The sequence below is a fragment of the Nothoprocta perdicaria genome, unplaced genomic scaffold, assembly GCF_003342845.1.
Source record: "Nothoprocta perdicaria isolate Ctin4 unplaced genomic scaffold, notPer1 scaffold_96, whole genome shotgun sequence".
Lineage (NCBI taxonomy): Eukaryota > Metazoa > Chordata > Aves > Tinamiformes > Tinamidae > Nothoprocta > Nothoprocta perdicaria.
The window spans coordinates 1,897,065-1,919,694 of NW_020456265.1; the positions used below are offsets into that span (position 1 = coordinate 1,897,065).

The 22,630-nt window shown below is 39.5% G+C and overlaps 1 protein-coding gene across 1 annotated transcript in view; it reads right to left on the reverse strand.

Moving 5' to 3' along the window:
• Positions 1-3,957: 3,957 nt before the first annotated feature.
• Positions 3,958-22,630, reverse strand: part of DSCAM (DS cell adhesion molecule) — a 374,272-nt gene continuing 355,599 nt past the window's right edge. The window contains exons 32-33 of the mRNA XM_026053029.1: positions 21,693-21,995; positions 3,958-4,687 (exon numbers count right to left, since the gene is read on the reverse strand). Of these exons, the coding sequence (XP_025908814.1) occupies positions 4,344-4,687; positions 21,693-21,995 (647 nt within the window). The 3' untranslated portion in view covers positions 3,958-4,343. The remainder of the gene's footprint in view (positions 4,688-21,692; positions 21,996-22,630) is intronic.

Consider the following 22,630-nt stretch of genomic DNA (forward strand, 5'->3'; position numbering starts at 1 on the left):
CCCCCCCCCTTTTTTTTTTTCCCCCTTCTTTTGAAAGAGAGCTCCCTTGCACTGCTTCCGTCACAAATATCCCTTGGCTCTATTTTTTTAAGCCTAGCTATCCAGGTAAGAGCTTTCAGCGGTATGAGCTGCCACAGCTCCGTTCCAGTCAGTTGAGCGACTCTGATTTACAGTGGGAAGAAGCTGCTCTGTTGGTGCCTGCGAGGAAGTCACGTCTGGTGCTCGGCCTCTGCCTCCCTTTCTCCCTCTGCCACTCTCAGGGTAAAATGCCAGTATGGGCGCAGGTGCAGAGGCTCTGGCTGGAAGATGTGGATGTGGGTTCAGCAGCAAATGCTCCTGGGGCAATCGTGCTCCTGGAGAAATTGTGTTTTTCCTGCTGCCCCCTTATCCTACCTGTTTGCTGATCATGTCTTCATCATAAAATAAAGCAAAATACTGCAAAAAAAATTGAGGGTTTCCAGGCAATGGGTGTTGGGAGTACAAATCTGAAGACATTTATCCAAAAATTCTTTAAAATACCATCCATCCTCCTGAGATGGCCAAAATCCCCTCATTGCCTGGGAAAATGCGGAACCTCTTTACATGAAGCTTCTCTGAACTCTTACTGTCCCAATCCTTTTTTTTTTGTCTTGTTTTTTTTTTTTGTTTTTTAACTGTATTATTCGTTGTAATAATATTTCCCCTTGCTTGTGATCCATAGCTCCTCATAGTCACAACAACATCACTATGGGTCTTCCTTGATTAAAAAAAAATAGCCAATCAAAATATAAACTTTGAAATGTTCCAGTTTTTTTTTTTTTTTTTAATTCTGAATTGGAAAAGCAACCTTCAACCTAAAGACAAGCAGAGGGGGAAAAACATACCAAGCTTAATGTAATTGTGTTAATTAGGCAATTTAAGAGCAACATTAATGGGATGAGAAGGGATAAAAGTGTTCTTAGAAAAGGCAGGAGTGAGGGAGTTGCTAATTCATTTGAGACAAAAAGGCAGCATTAATTATTATCTGTGAATCATTAAAGAGTTAGCTGAGGTTGGGATGTGGGGAGAAGTATTTTGTGCAAAAGAATTAGTCTCTCTGAGGAGTTACGTCTTTCAGGAGGCAGGAAAGAGRGAAAAACTCCAGCTCCTAAATTCCTATTTTGCAGGCATGCCTTCAGCCTCAGGACTCAGAGAATGTCACTCTTTGGTGAGTGATGTGCTTGCAGGGGTAACTAGATGTCCCTGTGCTTTAGGACCTCTCTTTTGACATCTCATGCTGGTGCCTCCTGGCCGTTTCATGTACATGACCGGTTTCCAAGAGGGCAAGCAGTGCAAGGGGGACAGCACGGTGCCTGCTGGGTGCAGGCKTCCCGGATCCATGGATTTTGTTGGCCCTGTTACGGGGACATGTTTGCCATGGCATTGGCAAGGATACAGCAGCAGGTTGTCCTCACCACACGAGCCAACCCCGACTGGAAGGACTGGGCTGCTCCCAGCTGTGTCAGCCCGATAAGAGACATGACTTCCCCCTCCAAAGCTTGACAGGCATTTTCTTTTTAAAGGCTCTTCTATGCGTTTAGCTACAGCTTCAATTCTGTTTTGAAAATTAAAAGCCAATATCGCCCCGAGGCCAAGGGGACTGCGTGCGTGTTTGCAGCTGAACGTGCTGAAGAGCTCGCTGGGCCCAGGGCAGGGAGCCAGCACCCYGCGGGCTGAGTCTCCACTTGCTGAGCAACAAACTGATCCACTCTGATTTCAACCAGCAGGGCACTTGCCATGAATTTCTTTGAATGTGGGCCTCCCAAAGGCGTCTTTGCTTTATCAGGAGGATKAATATCACCAGGCACATTGTATACAAATGAGAAGGAAGTCTCATTAAGTCAAGTGAAGTTGCATTTTCCGGATCATCAGCCAGATGTGAATTTAGGAAGATATATAGAATATTTGCACTACCAGCAGCCACTAGAAGATTAAAATGTAAATATTTCCCCCTACTCTGCATGCTTCTCATCTGCCCCTGCACGCAAGTTCAGACACAGAGCTCTGCCCTGGCCCCCTCTATACCCAACCAAGGGACTGGGGACCCCCGCAGCAAAATGCCAGTGRGGTAAATGGATGAACTCCATTTTTTTTTGCCCCAAAGCTTTTCACTTTTTTTTTTTTTTTCCAGAGGATGAGAAGGAAGCTGGAAGATGAATGGAAGATGAAAGTGGCCAGAGACTCAAAATCCTGAATATCACCAAAAAAAAAAMCCCAGTTTTGATATGCAAATTTGGTACTAATGCCCCATCCAGYGCAAGCTGAACACATTGGAAAGATTCCTGTGGGAGTGAGAAAGAGCTGTACTGCCCAGAAGTGAAATCTCCAATAGAAATTTCCACTGAGTTTTTCAATAAAAGTGTAAGGGAAATTTTTCTCATATGTTTAAAATAGGTTGTTATTAACAAAGTTCTTCTAATGGAAAAAATCCAAAGCAAATAAATAATTTAATCTTTCTTTYTTCAACACATGGATATTTTCATTTTGTTTAGAAAAGCTTCATGGATATCCTTAAATATAAATGTATTTCTAATAATTTTTAAGGAGGCAAAAGGTGTTTTTTTTTTAATATGCTACAGCAATTATCCATATGGATGATCAAATAAATAATTGATATGGGGAAATGGTTTCTTATATGACTGAAATCTCAGCATTTTGCTCTAGATCTGTAATAAATACATACCTCAAGGATGTCTTCTCTTGGTTTCTTCCAGAGTTTTAGCACTTGGGTGTGACAGAGCTAAGGATTTAAGTGCAATGTCATTTCAAGACACTAACGTACTTTGCTAAGTTAGTGCCCTTGTAACTACATAATTGCATTAATAATGGCAATGAGACAATTACACATTAACTGTGCATTTCTGTACTTTTAAGGCACTTAAATTGAGCACGGTCCTGATATGTCTGAATTAGTAGTGCTGACACTGTCACCAGCTAGGAAGTTGCATGAGCCTCACAGTGTGCTCAGGCTCATACYGTTCCATTGCTCTCACACCCGAAGGGGTATTTCCAGCCAGTGCTGAACAGTGTGTTCATATTAGCTCTAATTTGAGATGCCCTGTACCATCCAGCAGAAAGCAGTGGCCAGAATGAAAGCAGGAGGARGCATTTAGCAAGGGACTGCAAGTGTTTTGTTAAAGCCACAAACTGGAGTATCCTACCACTTATATTTTGTACAGAATTTTGTCTCATGTAATTAAAAGATGCAGTAAAGCAGTACGAGCTGAGAGCTCCCCACAAAAGACTTTCTTCATCTTTAGATGGGATAACTTTTTCTTCCCTTTTTCCTATTATGGGAACTGGATTTTTTTTTCAGTCCTTATGCAAGCAACTCATTTTCCGCGAGCTCTGCTCCCAGATGGAATAACAATCCGTTCCCAAGAAGGACATAAGGTAATGTCAACACATCCTTTGTTATGTAATGACACTGACACAAAAAATACTGATGTCGAGCGAAAGCCTCCTGCTTACACACCACGTAAGTGCAGACGGTCCCCAGYGTTCACTTCTGAACACATCTGTCTTGGCCTCACTCTGACCCTCTCTGCCTTGTGGTGGTAAGAGAGTGAACCCCAAAGAGGCAAACCCCAATTATTTTCACAGACATGGCCCTGCTCCTCTTCTCTGACCAAGATGCAGGAACACAGAGTCAGGTACTAACCCAGCTATTATGCTTTGAGGAAATCGAGCACAGCAGCAGGTGACAGGAAGCAGACATCACAGATAAAGGCAGAAGACCCTTTTATTTCGCATAGACAAAATGCAAAGAGTGTCTCATTAAATTAATAATTAAAAAAAAAAGCCAACTGATCCCCTCACTCCACTGACAGCACTCATCCTAATTAACAACAAAAAAGAGAACAATCAAGGACCCATTTTCTAATTAAAAAAAAAAAAAAGTGCAAACATGACAAAAGACTTTTTGTTTTCCCAAATCAATGTTCCTGTTGAATTCACAAATATTTTTGTGTGATTTTCCCCCCTTTTTAATCTTGTCTGATGGAACTTCCAGTTAAAATGTTTTTGTTAAGTCTCCATGCACTTCGTAGAAAATCAGTAAAAACACAAACGCTTGTGAAGATCAGAAAACTGGACTCTTTTACCCAAAAATTCAGATGTCCAGTCAGATGAAGCTCACACTCAGACAGAAAAAAAGCAAGAGAGTCTTTGCACTGTCTGTCGTTCATATTTTTTTTTTTGTCAAATATTTTGGCAATCTTCTTCTTTAATTATAAATATTGGAATTCGATAAAAAAAAKGTAGCTTTCATTGGATTTTTTTTCATTGTAAGTATTTACAGCCACTGTCCAGCCATGCTCTTTTCGTTATACCAGGGTGTACGATTTTGCGTAGGGGTTGTTGCCTTTCAAGTGGCCCCGGGAGTCCAGCAGGGATTCTTGGGAGCTGCTAATTTTTGCTGCCTGTCCCAGCTCAGCTCCTTCTCGCTGAGGTAACGTTGCCACAGCACCAGGTTGCCACGACTGTGCTTCCCTTGTGGAGGAGGATGTCTCCATCGGAATTGGCTCCAGGACCGTGGGGCGTTTCAAGGTTCGGCTTTTCTGCGGCTCCAGGCAGGCTTGCCCCAAGCCCAGGTCTCTGCTCGCGCCTTGCCCGCCGCGGTTGAGTAAAAAGTCCATCCGAAGATACGGTGGCAAATGCATGAGATCACCTGGGGAGGCAAAGCAAAAACAAGTTCTTACTTAAAAAAACAARTCCTTACTTAAAATTGTGAGCTCTGTTGAACTTGCCTACTGGCTGTTCTACCAGTCAAGTGGGTTGATTCAGCCAACAAATTTGGTTCCGAGGAAGAATATCTGCAATCGATCCAAGTGCGGTGTTTAGCACAGATATATTTGGCTATTTACTGCACTGTCATCTTACAGAATCATGGGGAATGGGTCAAGGTGCCTCTTTTGGGCATGTTCCTAAGAACTGTAGTAGGATTAATATTACTCATCAGAGCAGAATGACAATAACTAGTCCAATTTATACATAAGCATTCACAGCAGGAAGAGGAGAGGCTCAAAAATCTAGGATATTTTTCTCAAAAGTTTAAACCAAGAGGTCTTCGATTTCATTTGTCAAAACCTGGAAAATGAGGAGGCTTGGTACCTTTCTTAGTTTCCATTTTAAATGAAAACCTTCGTCATTACCATTAATGATCCCCAATCAAAAGTAGAACGACTGAATTAATAAAAAATGGATGAACAGCTATTAAGGCTACAGATTTAGAGATATTTCTAAATAAAGCAGAAAAACATTCTTGTCATAATATAATAACTTTTACCTGCAACAACATCAAAGTTGTATTTAAGCCATCCAATGATTTTCTACTACTAATAGTCTATGGCTAGCAATATCCTGCAGTTTCCATTTGTAAGTAGGAAACTGAGGCAAAGTGAGACAGGGAACRTTTTGTGTCAATGAAATACACTAGCAATGGCATCTTAACTCTGGTAGCAACCTTCCTCCTTTCTGCAGAGAAGCTCTTGACAATGGGTATATATTGGTATATACATGAAAAATGGATCATGCACGCAAGAAAAAGTCACTTAGTCTTATAGGATCTCTAATTTGTTATTTCACTTGATACCTRGGCATTTCTGATTGCTGCCTGCTTAGTCCAGAGGATTTACCATTGCAAAGCTCTTACCATCTTTTCACCAACACYGTATAAGCCCTCTCAGCTACTGAGTTCCAACTGATGCCTTGAACCTGCTGTCTGTAATTAGCTAGGAGTGAGTGTTGCCTTCCATGTATCTCTGCATATATTATGCCTGCTATAGAAATCAGATTAACTTCGTTATTCTAGCCTTGCCTGCTAGGTATTCATAAAGGTGCTTCAGGAATATTAGGGGCAATCAGGAACATAATGACACTCCCTTCCAAAGACATTTCACATTAGTATAAAAAAAGTACTGTTACAGGTGCATTCAAAATAATTTTCATTTCTTTACTGAATTCTGCAAATACATAGCTTCCTTCCTATGGTTGATACCAAAACCACACAGTTGAGATGCATCCCAAGTGTTTAAAACAGAAGCCTCCTTTGGTGCTACTGCTTTGTCTTTATATTCTCTATATGAGCTATTTGCAGCAGTAGAAATTAAGGCTGATCTATGCCAGTAGTATAAACAGTAGACCGAGAAAGCACTTCTGGATACAAGGTACTACTAAAACAATGTACTACAAAGACTCCATTTTTTTCCTAAGCAAGCTAAACACTGCCCAATATGTTAAAATGGAACAGTCCCTTTACTTTCTCAAGTAAGTCAAGGCACTGCAATTCTTACCTAAAAGACTAACAGCTTGTGCCCTATCCATGATTTCAGGTCACAGACAGAGAATTGCCGAGCAGTTACATTTGGGCAGAATCGCTGTTTATTGCTGCAGAACTCCCCCTGGCCCTGTCTGACACCATATGTTTTCCTCTAGTTCCATCTCCAACGCAGATGCATGGTGTACTTTGCTTAACCCCCATGCAGGAAGACGTGCAGATCTCAAGATTGGACTGACATATGCACCACATAAGCAACACTTATGTAAGGCTGGAGAGAGAGGGGGAGGTTTGTGCCTATAATCCTGCTGATTACCACTTGAGGTAACACCAATTGGTCTTGCTCATTTACTCCACTTTCCTTCCTTGCCAAAAACATTATGCATGTGGGACTTTCTTCAACTGAGACAGCAATGTACCCACCACTTGTGTATCACAGAGTGATATGGGCACAAAAGCTGGCAGGCACTGGTGGGCGCAGATCCATTCTACTTAACTAGAAGTATCTAACTGTGCTGCCCATGAGCACGCCTATGCTGTCCAAAAGCTCAGCTGCCCAGCGTGCTCCTGCATCCTCATCCCCACATAAGCTATTTTGCTTTGGGGTTTCATTTTGGATTGAATTTTTGAAGATGCAGCTGTGGGGGTAATTTAGTCCAAAGACTGATCCTTGTAGCCTGACAGAGGAGATGGCAAAAGGAAAAAAGCAGCTCCCAGTAGTGAGGATGGGAAGCGCTTTGCATCATTTGATACTGCTCCTTGTGTCATGAGTCTTTGGCAACACTGATATGTCCTAAATTAGGAGCCTTATTGCTACCCATGCCCCCAGTCAGTGGGGGAGAAGCACAGGARAGCTGGACCAGCTCTCCCATGTGGCCCTCTTGGTCTGCTAATGAAGGCRATCATGGCCTTCGCTTTGTGCCTCTGGCGGGTGTCTATGGGCATATGGAAGACGAACAGCAAAGAGCGCTCCTCAAACAGTGGTGGTAGGGAGAAAACTCCCATGGCTAGCTGTACACCAAAGCAGCATCTTTCCTCCTGTCCATGGAACCAAGGGATATTCTGGGGCTGCAAGGGTCACAGACTTGCCCACTTGGCAGCAAAGGGGTCCCTCAGCCCGGACAGAAGAGCACAATCTTTCGTCAGTGTGTTTCCATCCCTATCCCTTGCACCAACAGGCATTTTCTTAAAGGTCTCTGTCACCCTAACCCCACTTGTGAGAGGCTGTGCCAGACGGCAGAGCACGTATTGCTTTATTAAGATGAGCCGGGTCATCCATGTTCCCTCTTACTACTTCACTGCATTATTTACAGTCTCCTTTCAGCAAAGGAAGYGATGCAGAGCAGACTCCGGAGCACAGATCATGGGCAGTCTCCAACTGTCATGCTGGGTAGCCATCTCAGTGGCTTTATGCATTGCCGTGTCTTGAGAGCAATGGGTATGCACGGACTGCGAAAAAGATAAGTGTTGAACCTCAAAGAGATGGAGGTTTGTTTGCAAGCTACTGCCTAGAGATTTCTCATATGCATTTAAGAGCTTCAGGTCATGGGGAAAAAAAACAACTGCTCCCTAAATCCACATAATAAAGTATAATCAATAATCCGGGTAAACAGTAGGCAATTATTTTACCACACATGTCTAAATAACTAGGGGCAGGGTTTTAACAGGATTGTGCTAATGAGAAACTAGAGTCTAACTTGTTATACAAAGCTAGATATACGATGCACAAATCTCTGACATTCCTTTACACAGCACTAATTATTTGGCATGCCGTGCACATTTTCATACCATAAAAAGTGCCAGTATTGTTTCTTATCTCAAAGAAGCATCTTTCTGTGCAACTGCTTRTAAATAGCTGGATGATTAAAGTCAGTAGAAAAAAAATGTTTTGAGAACATAACTTTTTCTTCTTTGCTGGGATTGAAATTGTATCACAGGGCAAGAAAACTATTTGATTTATATGAGGTAATGTGTTTCTGACTTAAAAAAACATAGACTTTGAAATATAACCACAAGGGTTCACTTTTGGCATTCCAACACCAATTCTGAAGGTGTTTAAAGAAGATTAAAAGGCTCTCACCTTAGCTGTGGAGTTATACATGGAAAGATTTCAGTTCACATCTCTCTGGACACAGCAGTACAGRCCTTTTTTTAGTTTCTTACTATTCTGCCAAAGGATAATTCAGCTGAAYGATAAATTTTTCAGGCAAAGCATTATGAAGTTTCAGGATGGTTCATTGCCTTTGATGCTCTAATTACCTCTTTTCAGCGGTGTGTGTGCCTTATTAGTAATGAAAGCAAACCTTTCAAGTGCATGAGCACTGCAAATGAGCATGTTTAATAATTCATGTGCTCAGGCTTAATTAGTACAAAAACCATTCAAAAACTAAAGTTTTCTTATACTTTTTTTTTAAAAAGGACAAATTTGTTGCATTTAGAAACACTGAGTTTGTACATGGATAATAAGCATCAAATCTGAATGCAGTAGCGTAAAACAGAGCTATCTTCTCTCTTTTTTTGTGACTGACCAACCCTCTAATTAAATAGTTAACATTTAAAAAGTATATTAAAAAAAAAAAGTTTTATCTTCAATAAATGTTTGTAAACAAATGCTAAAAGTCACTTATTGTTATATTTACCATGAACGACAAAGTCTACCAGAAAGAGCAGAAAGAGTGCCTTTCCTAAATTTATGCAGCACTGGGCAAAAATGTYGTGCCTTTACTTCTGAACAGCTAAAATGACATAAAAAAGCCTTGCAGAAACAATGTATATTTTTATCCCTCTTCGGAAAGAGAGCTCCAGGTGTGGGGAAGTTTGGATGAGTCTGGCAGGCTACATGAAGGAAAAAAATCCTCTATGCTCAACTGTGCTGGGATTTTATTCAAGGCAGCTATCTTGTCTGCAACTAGACCAAACTGAGATGTACTCCATTTTCATTGAAGATTTACATCGTATCTCTTTCAAATGCCAGAAAGCTGGCCAAGGTTTCTGTTTYCCTCTACTCTGGAAAAGCTAAGGATTTGCAGTATATTCCATGCAGGGATCATCATAGACTGCAGAAAATGATTCTCTTTTATCTTTAAGTGATAGCTATATGAGTTTTCTCATGACTCATAACTGCTACCAGAACAAAAGCAAATTTTCTCCACTTTGACACAGATATCCTCAGTGATGATGATTTTCATTTTTTGACTGTCATGTGAGGAAAATTTCATGCTAATTTGAAAGACTATTTTAAAAGTTTAGGTAGGACTTGCGAATATGGCAGATTTACAAGGAAGCTGGGGCAAATGGGGCATCTACATGACTAACTTGAGAAGGGGAGAGGCCAAAGGCAGATGTCACCGCGTAGCACTGATGGATATGAGCGATATGCAGCCCCTGTGATCCTGCCACAGCTGCATCCTCGGCTCTGTGGGAGCAGGCAAAGCACCATGCCGAAGCACACATGTTAGTTTGGGATCTGAACACCTAACTCTGCACAGCCCTGTGCAATGCTGTGTGCACGTGCAAGCACCGGGCTGCGCACACCTTGCCGTGCAACGTGTTGGGAAGCAGAAGTGCTCTGCACACGGAGGGAYTGAGTTTTCATCTGAAAGTAAGGAAAAACAGAGAGCAAGCAATGGATAGACAGCTTGAAGCTCCAGTTTATGCTGATTAAAAGAAAAGTTTAGTGGCACTTGCAAACTCAGCAGCCCAGCAAATAAATGGGAGCAGTAGCAGTTGAGACCGGTTTCTCCTCTGCTGGGAGGGGACGCTAATTTTAGAAACCAGAAGAGGGCAGAGGGTTTGCCAGGCCGAGGTGAGAGGTTTGATGGAACAAGTGACCCCTGGAGACCTCTGTCGCTGCCCACACTGGCACCACGTGGAGAGGCGGCAGCGAGACCTTCTGGGCCAGGCACAGCCTGGGCTCGCGGCGGCAACGAGGGGCTTGCAGTGGCTTCTACCAGGGCTCACAGCCTGCTCCTGCTCCCTCCCTGCCCATCTTCTCTCTCTCTACCCCGTGCTAAACCCAAATCACTGGCTGCAGCGCCTCGAGAGCATTTCCATGGCAACGGGCTAGGAGTCTTGCAGCGCGGTGCTGAAGCAAGGACAAGCRCTTGGAAGCAAGGAGAGGAGTGATAAAGCCCTTATCAACACGCCGGTTGTCTGGTTAGCTTGTTCCTGTGCCCAGCTCAGCAAAGCATGACAGCCACAAGGCTCAGCCCAGTAACTCCTTGCTCGGTCAGCACACGTCTCAGCCTGGTGCCACCGCAGGAAGGACCGAACAGCTCCGCTCGAGTTCTGCCCTGCTGGCTTGGTGCTTTTTATTTTTAACTGGATCCATCCAGCGTGGAACCACCTTCCCCGTGCCCTCTACWTAATAATCACAATTTTCTCAGAAATGTAGCAAAATACAATAATAACAGCAAAGTGCTGAGGGATCTTTTAAACAACAGGGACCACTCTGTGGAGCTAGTGTTGATCAGCAGCTGAAATGGAGGTGCATCTTCCCTGTGCAAACTGCTGATTGTTCAGCTGCCCAGGACCCAGCTCCCTCTCAAGCCACGGAAGCCCACCAGGAGCAAGTTCAGGAGATCATGGATTTCTGAGCCCACTGGTAAGCTTCAGTAGGAAAACCAGTTTTAATAAAGTCTGCAGCCTTCACAGACACCATCAGAGGCAAAAGGTCCAAGTATTCCTTAAATTGCAGGCTTAGTGGACCACTAAACAGCAGAAGGGAAGAGGACGGATGCCRGGCACAGCTATGGCTAGTGAAGAAGCTATGGGGAAAGCAGTCATGCTCTCTGCTTCACCATAATATCTTCAATTTTTGCTCAGCTGCCCAAGAAAATGCTCAACTTTGGGAACATAGTTTCAAGCTAACTAAATGCATAATGTTGAACAAGGCCAACAAGGTGTCCAGATGCATTATAGCTGTTAACTTGCAGCCAGCTAGCAGCCTGTCAGGTTCTCTTTTCCATATGGGTAATCACAGCAGCCTTGTGCTTCATGGCTTTGTGATTCACTCCATTAGATATTTTGCGCTTCTCACAGTGTTTAGGCAGACAGAATAAAATCACATTGTTATGCTGCACAACTGCGTGATCCCAGAGATAGGAAACAGACGGAGCCCGTTAGCAAAATATGCAAAGTTTCCCATTCCTAGACGGAAAAATCAGAATTGCCTACCACCCCTCAAGAGAGTAATCTATAACTGGAAAGTTTCATTTTATTTTCTGAATGAAAAATTGCATCCTCACAGATGATACAAAGACCTATCATATTTAGTTGCATGTGGCAATCTGCTAAAACTGTCATTTTCATTAAAATATACTGGTAAAGTTTCACACAACAAAATAAAATAACACCTGTTGTTCATTACAAGCATTGCAATTACCGAATAAAAAACAGCAGGGTGTCAGTAGAGCTGTAGTTCAGGAGCCAGATTTTCTACTGGCATTAATCAGAGTAGCTATATTGATTTCAGAAAGCCTACAAATTGATTTATACTTACTAGAGATTAGGTTTAAGTGGCTGAAAATGAGAATTCCAATTAATGTGGATTTGTTTTTAAAGATTATTCATTTTGTTTTTCAGGTTTAAGCCTTCCAATTCCAATAAAAAAAAAGTTCTTAATCAATGTGTCTTCAAGCAGAAAGCATGACTACTATAATTTAACTGGGATCATATATCTAATACATCAAGGTAACATACTTAAAATGGTGCATCTATCTGACAATGCTGGGAGAACTGATTATTAGATTGTAGTCTGATCTCAAAACTTCTAATGAAACAGGAAATGAGGCAGCACTTTTTTTTTTGTTGCTTCTTTTCATAAGCAGAATTTTGGTCCTAGGGACCATGCAGCACTTTTTTTAAAAGTCTCTTCAGATGCTTTGTACCTCTTAGTAGTCCTGAATTAACTGCATTGTTTAAGGCAAAGCTGACACATTTTTACAGGCTTCCCCACTGCTGAACTGGTGGTATAAAGTAAGGGAGAACTGATTAACTATGGGGCTCGGATAGATTTGGACCCTAGAGAGGTGCCATGTGGATGCTGAGTTTGACAGCACTAGTGCAATTACAGATTTGAGGCCTTTCAGTTTCGACTTCAACGCAATATCCAAGTTCTAAAAACTTCTAAATCGATAGGCACTCCAAAACAGAAACTTGGAAAAAAAAATCAATAAATAAATAATGAAAGGATGCCAGAAAAGCAAAGTATGGGAATTTTCTTTTCCCATCTTCAGCTTGTCACGCAAGCTGCTTCATGCATTTTTAAGGACCTTCTAAGACAGTGCTCTCCTGTCCGGCTGCTGAGACAGATTCTCCATCACTCAGGTGCCTATAGTTAGTAACGCCAGAGTTTGAAGGCCAGTTTGCAGATCATGGGTGCAGGGAATGGAAAGTGTTCAATTATACATCACTTCAGCTGAGGGTTAAATCGATTGTGACATTATGGAAACTGGCAGCCTTCACTGGTTTATTCCTCGGATAGTCTCGGAGCCTTAGCTCAGCACAGAAGCTGGAGAGTGGAATAGCTGGAACCAGCTCCCTGAAACCAATAAAAATCACTCTGTTGATCTCAACAGGCTTTGCACCACACCCATGAAATTTGCAGGTTAAACTTAACTTGCCGAGGCAAATGGCTGGGGACAAGGTACCTGACAATTATCAGGGGGGTCAGACCATAAATTTCAAAGCAAATAACATCAGTGCTGCCCCGCAGCCCTCCTGAAGAGAGATTCATGGATGAATGGCTGTAACTCAGTCTCCTCATGTCCATCAGTGTGAGTCACCTGCATGATCCTGACAAGGTGCAACATTGCATTTTTGTTAATTAATCCACTGGAGCCAGAAGTCCAAATCTCATTTTTAAATTAAGGATGCTGACACACCAAAAAAAAAAGAACAAAAATGAAATACATCCTCATGATTATACTCCTATACTTTAAAGATTGGCATTCAAAGAAATTTTAAATGGATGACAAAGACTATCACTACAGTCAGACTGAAAAGGGTATTGCTGCAACAAATAGTTTCATCTCTAGTGAGATYACCCACTGCATATTACTTTCAAAAAATACTTATTGCTTTCCGAAAAAGCACTCCTGTATTCTTTCTTGCAGCTAGGTGTTGCTTTACGCATTCAGATGCCACAATTTCTTCGATCTCCCACAGATCTAAAATCAAAAGAAGTCCTGTGGCACAATGGAAAGAGCTTTTTGTGTTGTCACACACACACACACACACACACACACACACACACACACACACACACACACACACACACACACACACACACACACACTAAAGCAATAACACATGTAATTGACCCCAAGGACCTTAAAGATTTAAGGACTTTAAAAAACGGCTAGATTAGTTGTTGTTTCTATGAAAACAATTGTTTTTGGTTACTTCAGGAGACCCTACATCACAACACTATCAGGATGAAACACAGCATTTTAATTATAGTAGTATGGTGCAATMTAATCTTTGCAAAATTAAAGTTTAAAATATGAACTCTTAACAGAACTGCTCTAAGAATTTATTATTTCAATTGCACTCATGGACTCAACCTCTTTGACTTCAAGCATTTCCTGTTAGTTTTAGAGATCTACATGATCTGGTTCTGTAAGAAGAGGAAAGTAACAGAAAATTTAATTATAAGTGTAATCCTTGCCTTAGACATACAACTTTCCACTAAATAGAGGTGCACCTCCAAATGCACAGCAAACATTTGATCATTGCAACTGAGGGAAAAGGCAATGAAAAACCCACCAAGAAGCAAATAATCAGCTTTAGAAAATTAAATTCGAATTAAAAAAAAAATCACTTTTAATAAGCCAGAATTTGCTTTTAATAAAAAGACAGGGAATGGGCAATTTTGAAAAGCATTTTCCCTTAATATGCAACTTCCAATCTAGAAGAAAGCAAAAAGTAGCACGAAATAACACAATTTGGACTAATGTAGTTTTCCAATGTCACCATTAATTTTCAAATAAAAGAAACAAAACAACCAAAAAAAAAAAAAAAGGAGAGCAAAAGGGAAACATAACTGTGCTGCTAAACACACCTGCTAGAATCCTTGATGAAGAAACCAGTTGTTTCTCTCCTCTAATAGAAACAAAAAATAAAAAATAAACTTCCTTATAGCAGCATCACTACTTCATCCACAAGAGCTGAAAATATAATTTCAATTACTTTTATCATCACTGAATTAAGTTCAGCTTTCAGACATTTTATATGCCACTTAAAATACATTCTTTCACATTATAATTACAGGGAAACTTTGTATTTCTAACAAAACAGCTGCCCTATTTAAAATGAGGAGGCAGACCAATATATTTTTCCTTTGATCTCACAGCACTTTAGCTTCTGATCCTGCTGAGGTTCAATTTTGCTGCAGAGGCGAGGTTATAAAACCTTGCAAAATGAACCTTCCTCTGTAAATCCACTGGAATAATAATGCAAGTCAATGATTTCAAGTATGTAGTTGTGTCAAATTAAATGCAGAATTAAATGATTTCATATCTGCAGAACATTTAGCTTTTCACAGCTGAAGGAAGAAAAAGATCCTGGTATTATACAGAAAGAAAAGCTGAGAGAGAATGAAGAAAATTTATTCTCATCACTGATGTGTCATTTCTGTGATAAGAAGCAAACAGCACAGTCTGTCTCTACCTGAAATATTACCAGTTTTCCAGCACTGCAATATATACTTGAAACACGGGGTATTCTAGGAACAAGACAATCTATCAAGATAAAATTCAAGACATTGAACTATGGGAATAATTTCAGAATCAGGTGATATGTAACCATATCACATATTAACAGTATATATAGAAATTCAGAAAGTTGGCAAGAAGTTCTCTCCCATTTATTCTTCTTGTGCCTACTCTTCTCTTTCCCTGCCTGCCTATTTTGATTTGTTCCTTATGTTGTTTTCTGAGCCCTGGACCTTGGTCTCCAACAGTGGGGGTAGGCTGATGAGTTCAATCAGCCATTGATGAGTTCAATGGTCTGTATACACACAACATATAATATGTGTATATACATACATGTTAATATATTCTGTTGTATTCGAAAGGATACAGTGCACATGAAGACTTGAAAAAGAAACAGCCTATTTATGATCTTTTCCATACTTCATTTYTGGCTTCCTGAACAACATCAACAAAAAATGTCAAATGTCAGTCTCAAGTATACTCAAGAAATTTTGGTTGGGTCTGGAAACGGAACCTGTACAATTCCATTCTCAGTCCTTGCAGAATACTATAATAGGCCAGGAACAAGRAGGTAGAAGGTTCCCAAGCCAAGAGTCTCTACCATTAGTGAATTTCCAGTGGCTGAATTCATATAGGGTTCAGTTGCGGCCACAACTTATGGAATGCTGTCAGCAACATTTCAGTAAAAAGCAAGTCCCTAAATAGATTCCATCACTATGTTGTACTTGTCTTCATCAGGTAGAAGGCAGGAACAACTCCTTCACCCTCAACTCATGTATCAGTGGAAAAAAWTTCATTTTTTTTTTCTCCTTAGGTTACAGAGCTGGCATTGGAAATACACTGTGCTTACTGTGTACTTCATATTTTCCTTATTGTGCTAAGCAGTTTATTTTTAGTTGTAGTGCCTGAATATTGGATAAGAAGATTTGTGCCTTGATCATAAGTTTTACCTTACAGTTAGGTGTACAACACAACATTCGTGTACTGCAGGTTATGACCAGCCTCTATTTTAATGGATTCTTGTAAACAATTATTAGATAGAGTGTTTGTATTGTTACAGTTTTTTCTAAGGTAAGGCTTGGTAACTCAAACTTTCAGGACCAGTCAAATCAGTAACAAAGTTGTAAATTGTGTGAAAAGTGCTAATTAGTAGTATTGTGTAATTATTAGTATTTTAATYGTCATTAATATGCAGGGAATTGTGGGGTGCAGGGGCATATCCTCTCCATCAGCAAAACCATAGAGTTTTGTGTCTTTTCTAGCAAATGTGCAAGAAGTTTAGGGGGACACTCAGGTTGTTGACTGCCCAAGTGCAAAAAATAAAATAAAATAAAAATGTTACACAGTCCTTGGACCTCTTTGGGTAACAGCTAGAACAGCAATAGCTGTTCTGTACTTTCCCCTTCAGGCAGCACAAGAGATGCTGAAGTCCTCCTGCTTTAGGCCGCCGCCAGGGAGATCCAAGAAAGTACCTGATGTCCCCAAGGAGAGGCGAGTTTTCTTATTCATCTTCAGGGCTATGCAATCAGTCTGAAGAAAATCTTTTCAGAGTGCGCCTGGATGGAACAACCTCGTCTTCTCCACCTATGTGCAGGTTTCTTTCCAAACGGATGCCTTGGAACATGTGTAGCTAGCAGATAATAGGGGCAGTTCTGAGATACAAGACCTTGGAGTCCTTTATGTGGATATTGAAATCTTCTAGTATGATACACTTTGTGAAAGATAACACTTCTCAAAAAGTACATTTAAGATACTGTTGGCCCTTTGAGTTTTATAAAGTAGTGTGATGGCCAAAGAAGGAAATAAATTGTCATAATTAGCTGTGTTTATTTTATAACGTCAAACAGGCAAGYTTCTGTCTCTTTATCTGTCACCAACTCAAACTAATTCTTAAAGTTAAAACAGTAAAAATGTAAAGTATAGTTAGTTCTGAGAAAATCAAACAAATAATCTGGGAGGAACTGAGTTTTGCTGTAGACCAGTGAGAGCTATATTTCTGCAAACTGTAAGAGATCCAACTGAAGTCTGTAGATATTACCTATTCAAGCACCAGTGTTACAGTATTTCTTCCAAAAATGATTTCCATTGCCAGAAGATGCAGGTAAATGGTTTGTCTACTAAACAGATCTAGCATTTGGGAAGCCCAGCTTTATTAAAAAGTTGTCCAATAAATAATGATTCCTTTCTCATGTCCAACAATTTAGTAGGAAAGGGAGAAAAAAAAAAGAAGCATTTTAGCCRAGGCTATTACCAACATTTAAAATTACAATAAGAAATCTATTTTTAATAACAATGGCTACTATAATGTTTATTACAGTTAAAAATAATTGTTATGATAATTCAATCTGTGGTTAGTTTATATGAAACAAAAGAGAAACTTTATAAGGAAACTTTTTCAACTTCTATAATTACCTAATGTTACCTTAAATTACGAAGATGGCACAGTGGGAGGTAGAAGCAGAGTATATTTCTTTCTAATTTCTGTCCCATGCAGTTTCTGAATGCAAGATTTGAATGACAGCTCTGGAGGACAAAGGGCTGACTCATTTATCATCCTACCAGATAAACCTGGGTTAACAATTGTTGAAACTTTTGAATATTAATATGGCTATATGCCTCAATCTTAATCTGAAAGGACCTAGTCTATTGTTGAGATGATTACCCAGCACACCAATCCCTTGAGGTCTTGATSTGGTTAAACAAACTCCCAGTTAGTGATGGCTGTGATGAAGGGAACAGTAATAATAATAATAAAAAAAAAATATAACTGTCCCAAACATTTTGGAGCTTTGATGTTGAGAAAGATATTAGATGCTATGCTAACCATACACTGATATGATTTTTATACCACAAAGAACATTAACACTGCACAGCGTTTAGGAATAGAMTTTTTTTTTCTAACGGGTCTCATTAATCTCTGAACTATGCTGAACTATGCCTGCTTCTCTAGCTTTCTCCTCAACAAGCCTCCTAGAACACATGATCATTCTAATAGCTTACTGAATAGGATTACCCAACTCCAGCAGGTCAGTTGCAAGACCTGACGAGATCTCCAGTTCAATGAAGTCTACAAAATAACAATGATTTTGTTGATGTTAAAGCAAAAACCTACAAACCTGATCTCTTTCCAAAAACAGYGTTGCAAAGATGAGAAAATGACACTAAGACATACTTTAAAAACATCGAATGTTAGAATTATAAAAATCTTATTTTCTCCTTCCATCTCTGGTAGCTACAACTTTTCCAAAACTGAAGAACAATGCGACTCCTGGAAGTCCTTAAATACTTTGTCTTGCAGACTCAAGATCTCCTTCTCTATATGCTTGAAAGTGCTGACCTGGATCAAGAAACTGATGCAATAACTGCAGCTGAGATGTAGAGACATGTACCCTGTTTGAGGTGGTTTCCTTATACTGATTCCTGTGTAGATTGCATTTTGGAAAAAAAAGATAGAAATGGAAATCAAGGAAAAATCAGAAGCAACTCTAAATGCCACCTGAATGAGCATCTGCAGTAAAAGGTGGCAGGGTGGAAAAAGGACTATTAGAAGATTACAGTGGGCTAGAATATGAGATGGTCATTTACTACGCATTACTAGTTACAGAATTAGGGTTTAACATAATGTGAGGAAGTTCTGAAAAGAAAGTCCTAAGAAGTCATAGTTAGAGTACTAAAAATGATAAGTTTCTAAGCTTGCCTAGATATCCAATGAACCATTCAAATGTAATTCCAGCTGATGAGGCCTCTAAAGACAAAAAAGTTTTTATTCTATTTTTGAATGAAAGGGTTAAGATAGTTGGAAACATTATAATAGGGTGATTTCACTTTCAGAATACAACTCTTTGAATATTTTGTGACACCTTTTTTTTTTTTTTTTTTCTCCAACCAAAAAATACTCAGGTTTCCTATTCCTATTCAGAAACTATCTCAGGGTGGAATAACCTCAAATGCTCTCAGATAGTCTCAAATGCTACTTCTTAGATAAAATAGATGTCTGACTGGCAGGTTAGACCTTACAAGTTAAAGAGTCCTGAGAAATGCTAAGGAAAAGCAAGGAAATGATTAATCAAGAAACAAAGTCAGGAAGACCTCAGAAGCTCACAGGAAGGCCTTCTGAAAGCAACATTCAGCAGGTCTAACATTTTGCTTGCAAATCTTTATGGTAGCAACAAGGGCCTTACCTTTTGATAATTTAATTTCAAAATATTTCCATTTTCCAAATGTTATAATCTGTCTGAGACTCTTTTATGATTGTTAGGRAACATTTTTGAAAAAAAATGCTATTTCTTGCAGATTCCTAAACTTTGTTGAAACGACAGAAGTTGCAGTAGATAGCATTACAGGAGTCTGATTTAAAACTGAGGTTGGAAATTAGATAGCAGGAGGCATAGGTTATTGAAAATGACATTACCCAAGAAAAAGATCAAGTAGGGGGAAAAGAAGAGACAGGCATCGTGAAAATAGACAGGTAAAACTATCTTGAAAGAAAAGATTKAATTCAAAGAAGAATAAAGACAGGCTAAAGAAGCACAGTCAGTCTATCATCTTAGACATTCTCATCTGCCTCATCTAAATGGTTTAACTTTATTATTTCTTCTCTAAATTCCCAGATGCACAGATAACTTTGAATTATTATGTTTGAATTATTAATAACTTCTACGGAATTTCAGAAGTTGTGGGGGAAAGAAAAAATAGGCTCTGTAAGTCTTTCCTCGCTGATTTGAACACTAATAATACTGGTCGGTCTACTAATACTGAAGATTACATCTATCCACATGTTGTTTAAAGCTCCTCATAAAGCATTCCTTAAGGACTCAAAATTTATCGATCAGAATTTATGGGGTAGCATTCAAGTTGCTCCACTGGAACATTAAATTTTTTTCCAAGGTATTGAAGCTAATTATCATGTTCATGACATATTTCACCTCCTTAGTGCAAAAAAAAGTTAAAGCCAATCGGGAAAAATGGGTACAAATTCAAGGCGTTTTAACTAAAAGAGCTAAAGACRGCTACAAATCTGCAATTTGCTAATGGAGCTATGATGATGTCCTAACCCCAGAAGCTTGTAAGTTAAGAGCAGGGTTTGAATTAAGYGCTGTATGCTTTCAAGAAGATAATCATTATATGGAATATATTAGAATACTTCATGTTCTACATAAATAATGTATTTGGGAGCATGAAAGAAAGAGAGTAACCTATTTGTTTAAGAAATAGCAAAAAACATTTTTTGGCTAACTGGAGGGAGATGCCTGCAATTTTGACTTACTTGTCAAAAGTAAGTCAACAGCATAGATGCTTCCTTTTAGCAGAGGAGCTATAAAATTCTCCTTTTTTTAGAGAYAGAGATGAAAATTATTTGTATCTATTTCTACAGCTCCTGAGTTTTGGTTCCACTCTGTGGCTAAACAGGAATCAGTTATATCWCTTATTGTATTATTTCCAACTTATTTCCCCCTTACTTTTCTGTCTGATGTAGTAATTTCCTGCCTTTTCTACTACAATTTTCTCTCTTCTGCATGGTGTGTTCTTCTCCTAGCATTTTTTTTTGTTTGCAAAATCCTTTATGCCTTTTTTTTTCAGTGTTGGGTCATGCCGTTGAGCAACCTTTTCTAACACCACTGGCTATCTTCCTTTCTTCTCTCCTAAGAACAACTTTACTTTTTTTTCYACTGATGCTGCATATTAAACAAGAGACCATATTCTACTCACTACTCTTTTTTACATGTTAAGTGCTGCTGACTGTTTGCTGTGTATATAAGTAGCCTCACCAACTGTGGCAAATGTATCTACTATATWTTAAAAATCATCATAATGAACTGTATCATGTTTATAGCAGACATTTATAGTTGTATCTGCTTCCTATTTTTCCATTTGAATACTTTTCCACTCTGTGATATCATGTATTCTCTAATATAGAAAGACAAATCTTCTGAGAAGAGTTTACAACATATTTGTACTCAGTCTCACAAATAATCTATTTATGCTACTGTGCATTAGAGTACCACTACAATAGCATTCTTTGATTGACCTAAAAGGTCAATGTTCCTCAAGCATCTTCAGTCAGTAAGAAGCTGTGATGGATTTAGTTATATTTGAAGGCAGAAGGCTCCATATCCTTTGAGTTATTGTGTTGTCTTAATTTTCTCCATTTTCATCCTTACCTTGCCCTGATAATCCTATCTTGAAATTCAAAGATGTCAAAGAGCTCAACAGCATCATCAAATGGATATTACATCTTCTACAAGCCACAAAGTAGAAAGGACAGTATGTTTTGTACAGCTTGTCTTTATGAAGCTTTCTGCTAGTAAGTCTTTGCTCTTAGGCAGAAAGTACTGCTGTAAGACAGATTTTGCTAGTGGGTGGTTTGAATCAGAGACAAACATATGTACCCGCATATGGTCTTATTTAGCCTGAAAGGGCCTATGGTCTGACGGATGCCATTGTTGAAGAAAAGATTTGATGGCCTAAATGGTCCCCGTCTRTTCTTAAATTTCAAGTTGTTCCTGTTTATGGGAGAATAGACTTACTCAAATACAGCATAAGCTAAGATGAAAGATAGTTATCACTGTTACTAGTTACAGGAGATACTGAGTACCTTCTTTCTTCACTGTGATATATCTTCACCTCTTAAGCAGCCGAAAAAGCTCACCCCAAAGGCCAAAATGTTACCTCTGTTTTCTTACCTGGACGATGGGCCTTTGGAACTGCCATGTTCATCACTCGCCCTCCATCCTGAGGTTTGGGAGGGGATGCAGTAAACCTGCAAATCCCCGATTCTGATGGCGTGCTTGAGGTCAGACTGTCTGTGTAGTCATTTGTCCCTGCCGTTAACTGTTCCGACGATGTGTCTGATATGAAGCATTCGGTGATGGTGAACTTGGCATGTCTCAGCTGCTCTTCCATTTTCGCGTGCTCGTATGCTCTTGCTAGCTCTTCATACGTCGAGGAGGCACTTTCTGTGGAGACCATGCTGCTTCTTGCTCGATCTAAGCACARACATAAGTAATGGAAATGTTACAAACATGACGGTGTTTCTTAATGAGATGCAGGATTCTTGGAAGTACCTTACTGATTTAAATAAGGTTGCTTTGCTATAGGTGCTTGTTCAGTTCTTCAAAAACTTCTATTTTGTTCAGTTACTTAATAATTATGGATAGTCTAAAGTACAGTCCTTTTCTTGTAGCAGTGTGTTATGTGACTCAGTATTAACCTGGATTTTTAGAAAAATTTTTAAACCAGTGAAAATGTGACTTCTTTGTACAAAATGAAATCTTTTTATTAAAAACAAAATGCTTTGAAAGTGTTCAAGACCTGTTAATCAGATTTAGCAAAACAAGAAACAATTTCTTGCATTGTCTTTTTCTGTCCTGTATCTCAGAGAGATTTCTGAGAGGTGACCTCTAGGTGAAAAGTTCATTTTCTGTTCAGTCTTATACTTTTCTGCTGAGAAAGGCCTGAGAACAAAAGTCAAATACAACGGCAGTGTCTCTGAGACATTGATGTCTGGTCTGGACATTATGCAAAATGCTAACTCTTTTCACATGGAACAAATTGTCATAAGAAAACAATACTGTTTAGTAGCTACCAGCCTGGTGTTATTTACGTGTTTTTTTCCCAAAGC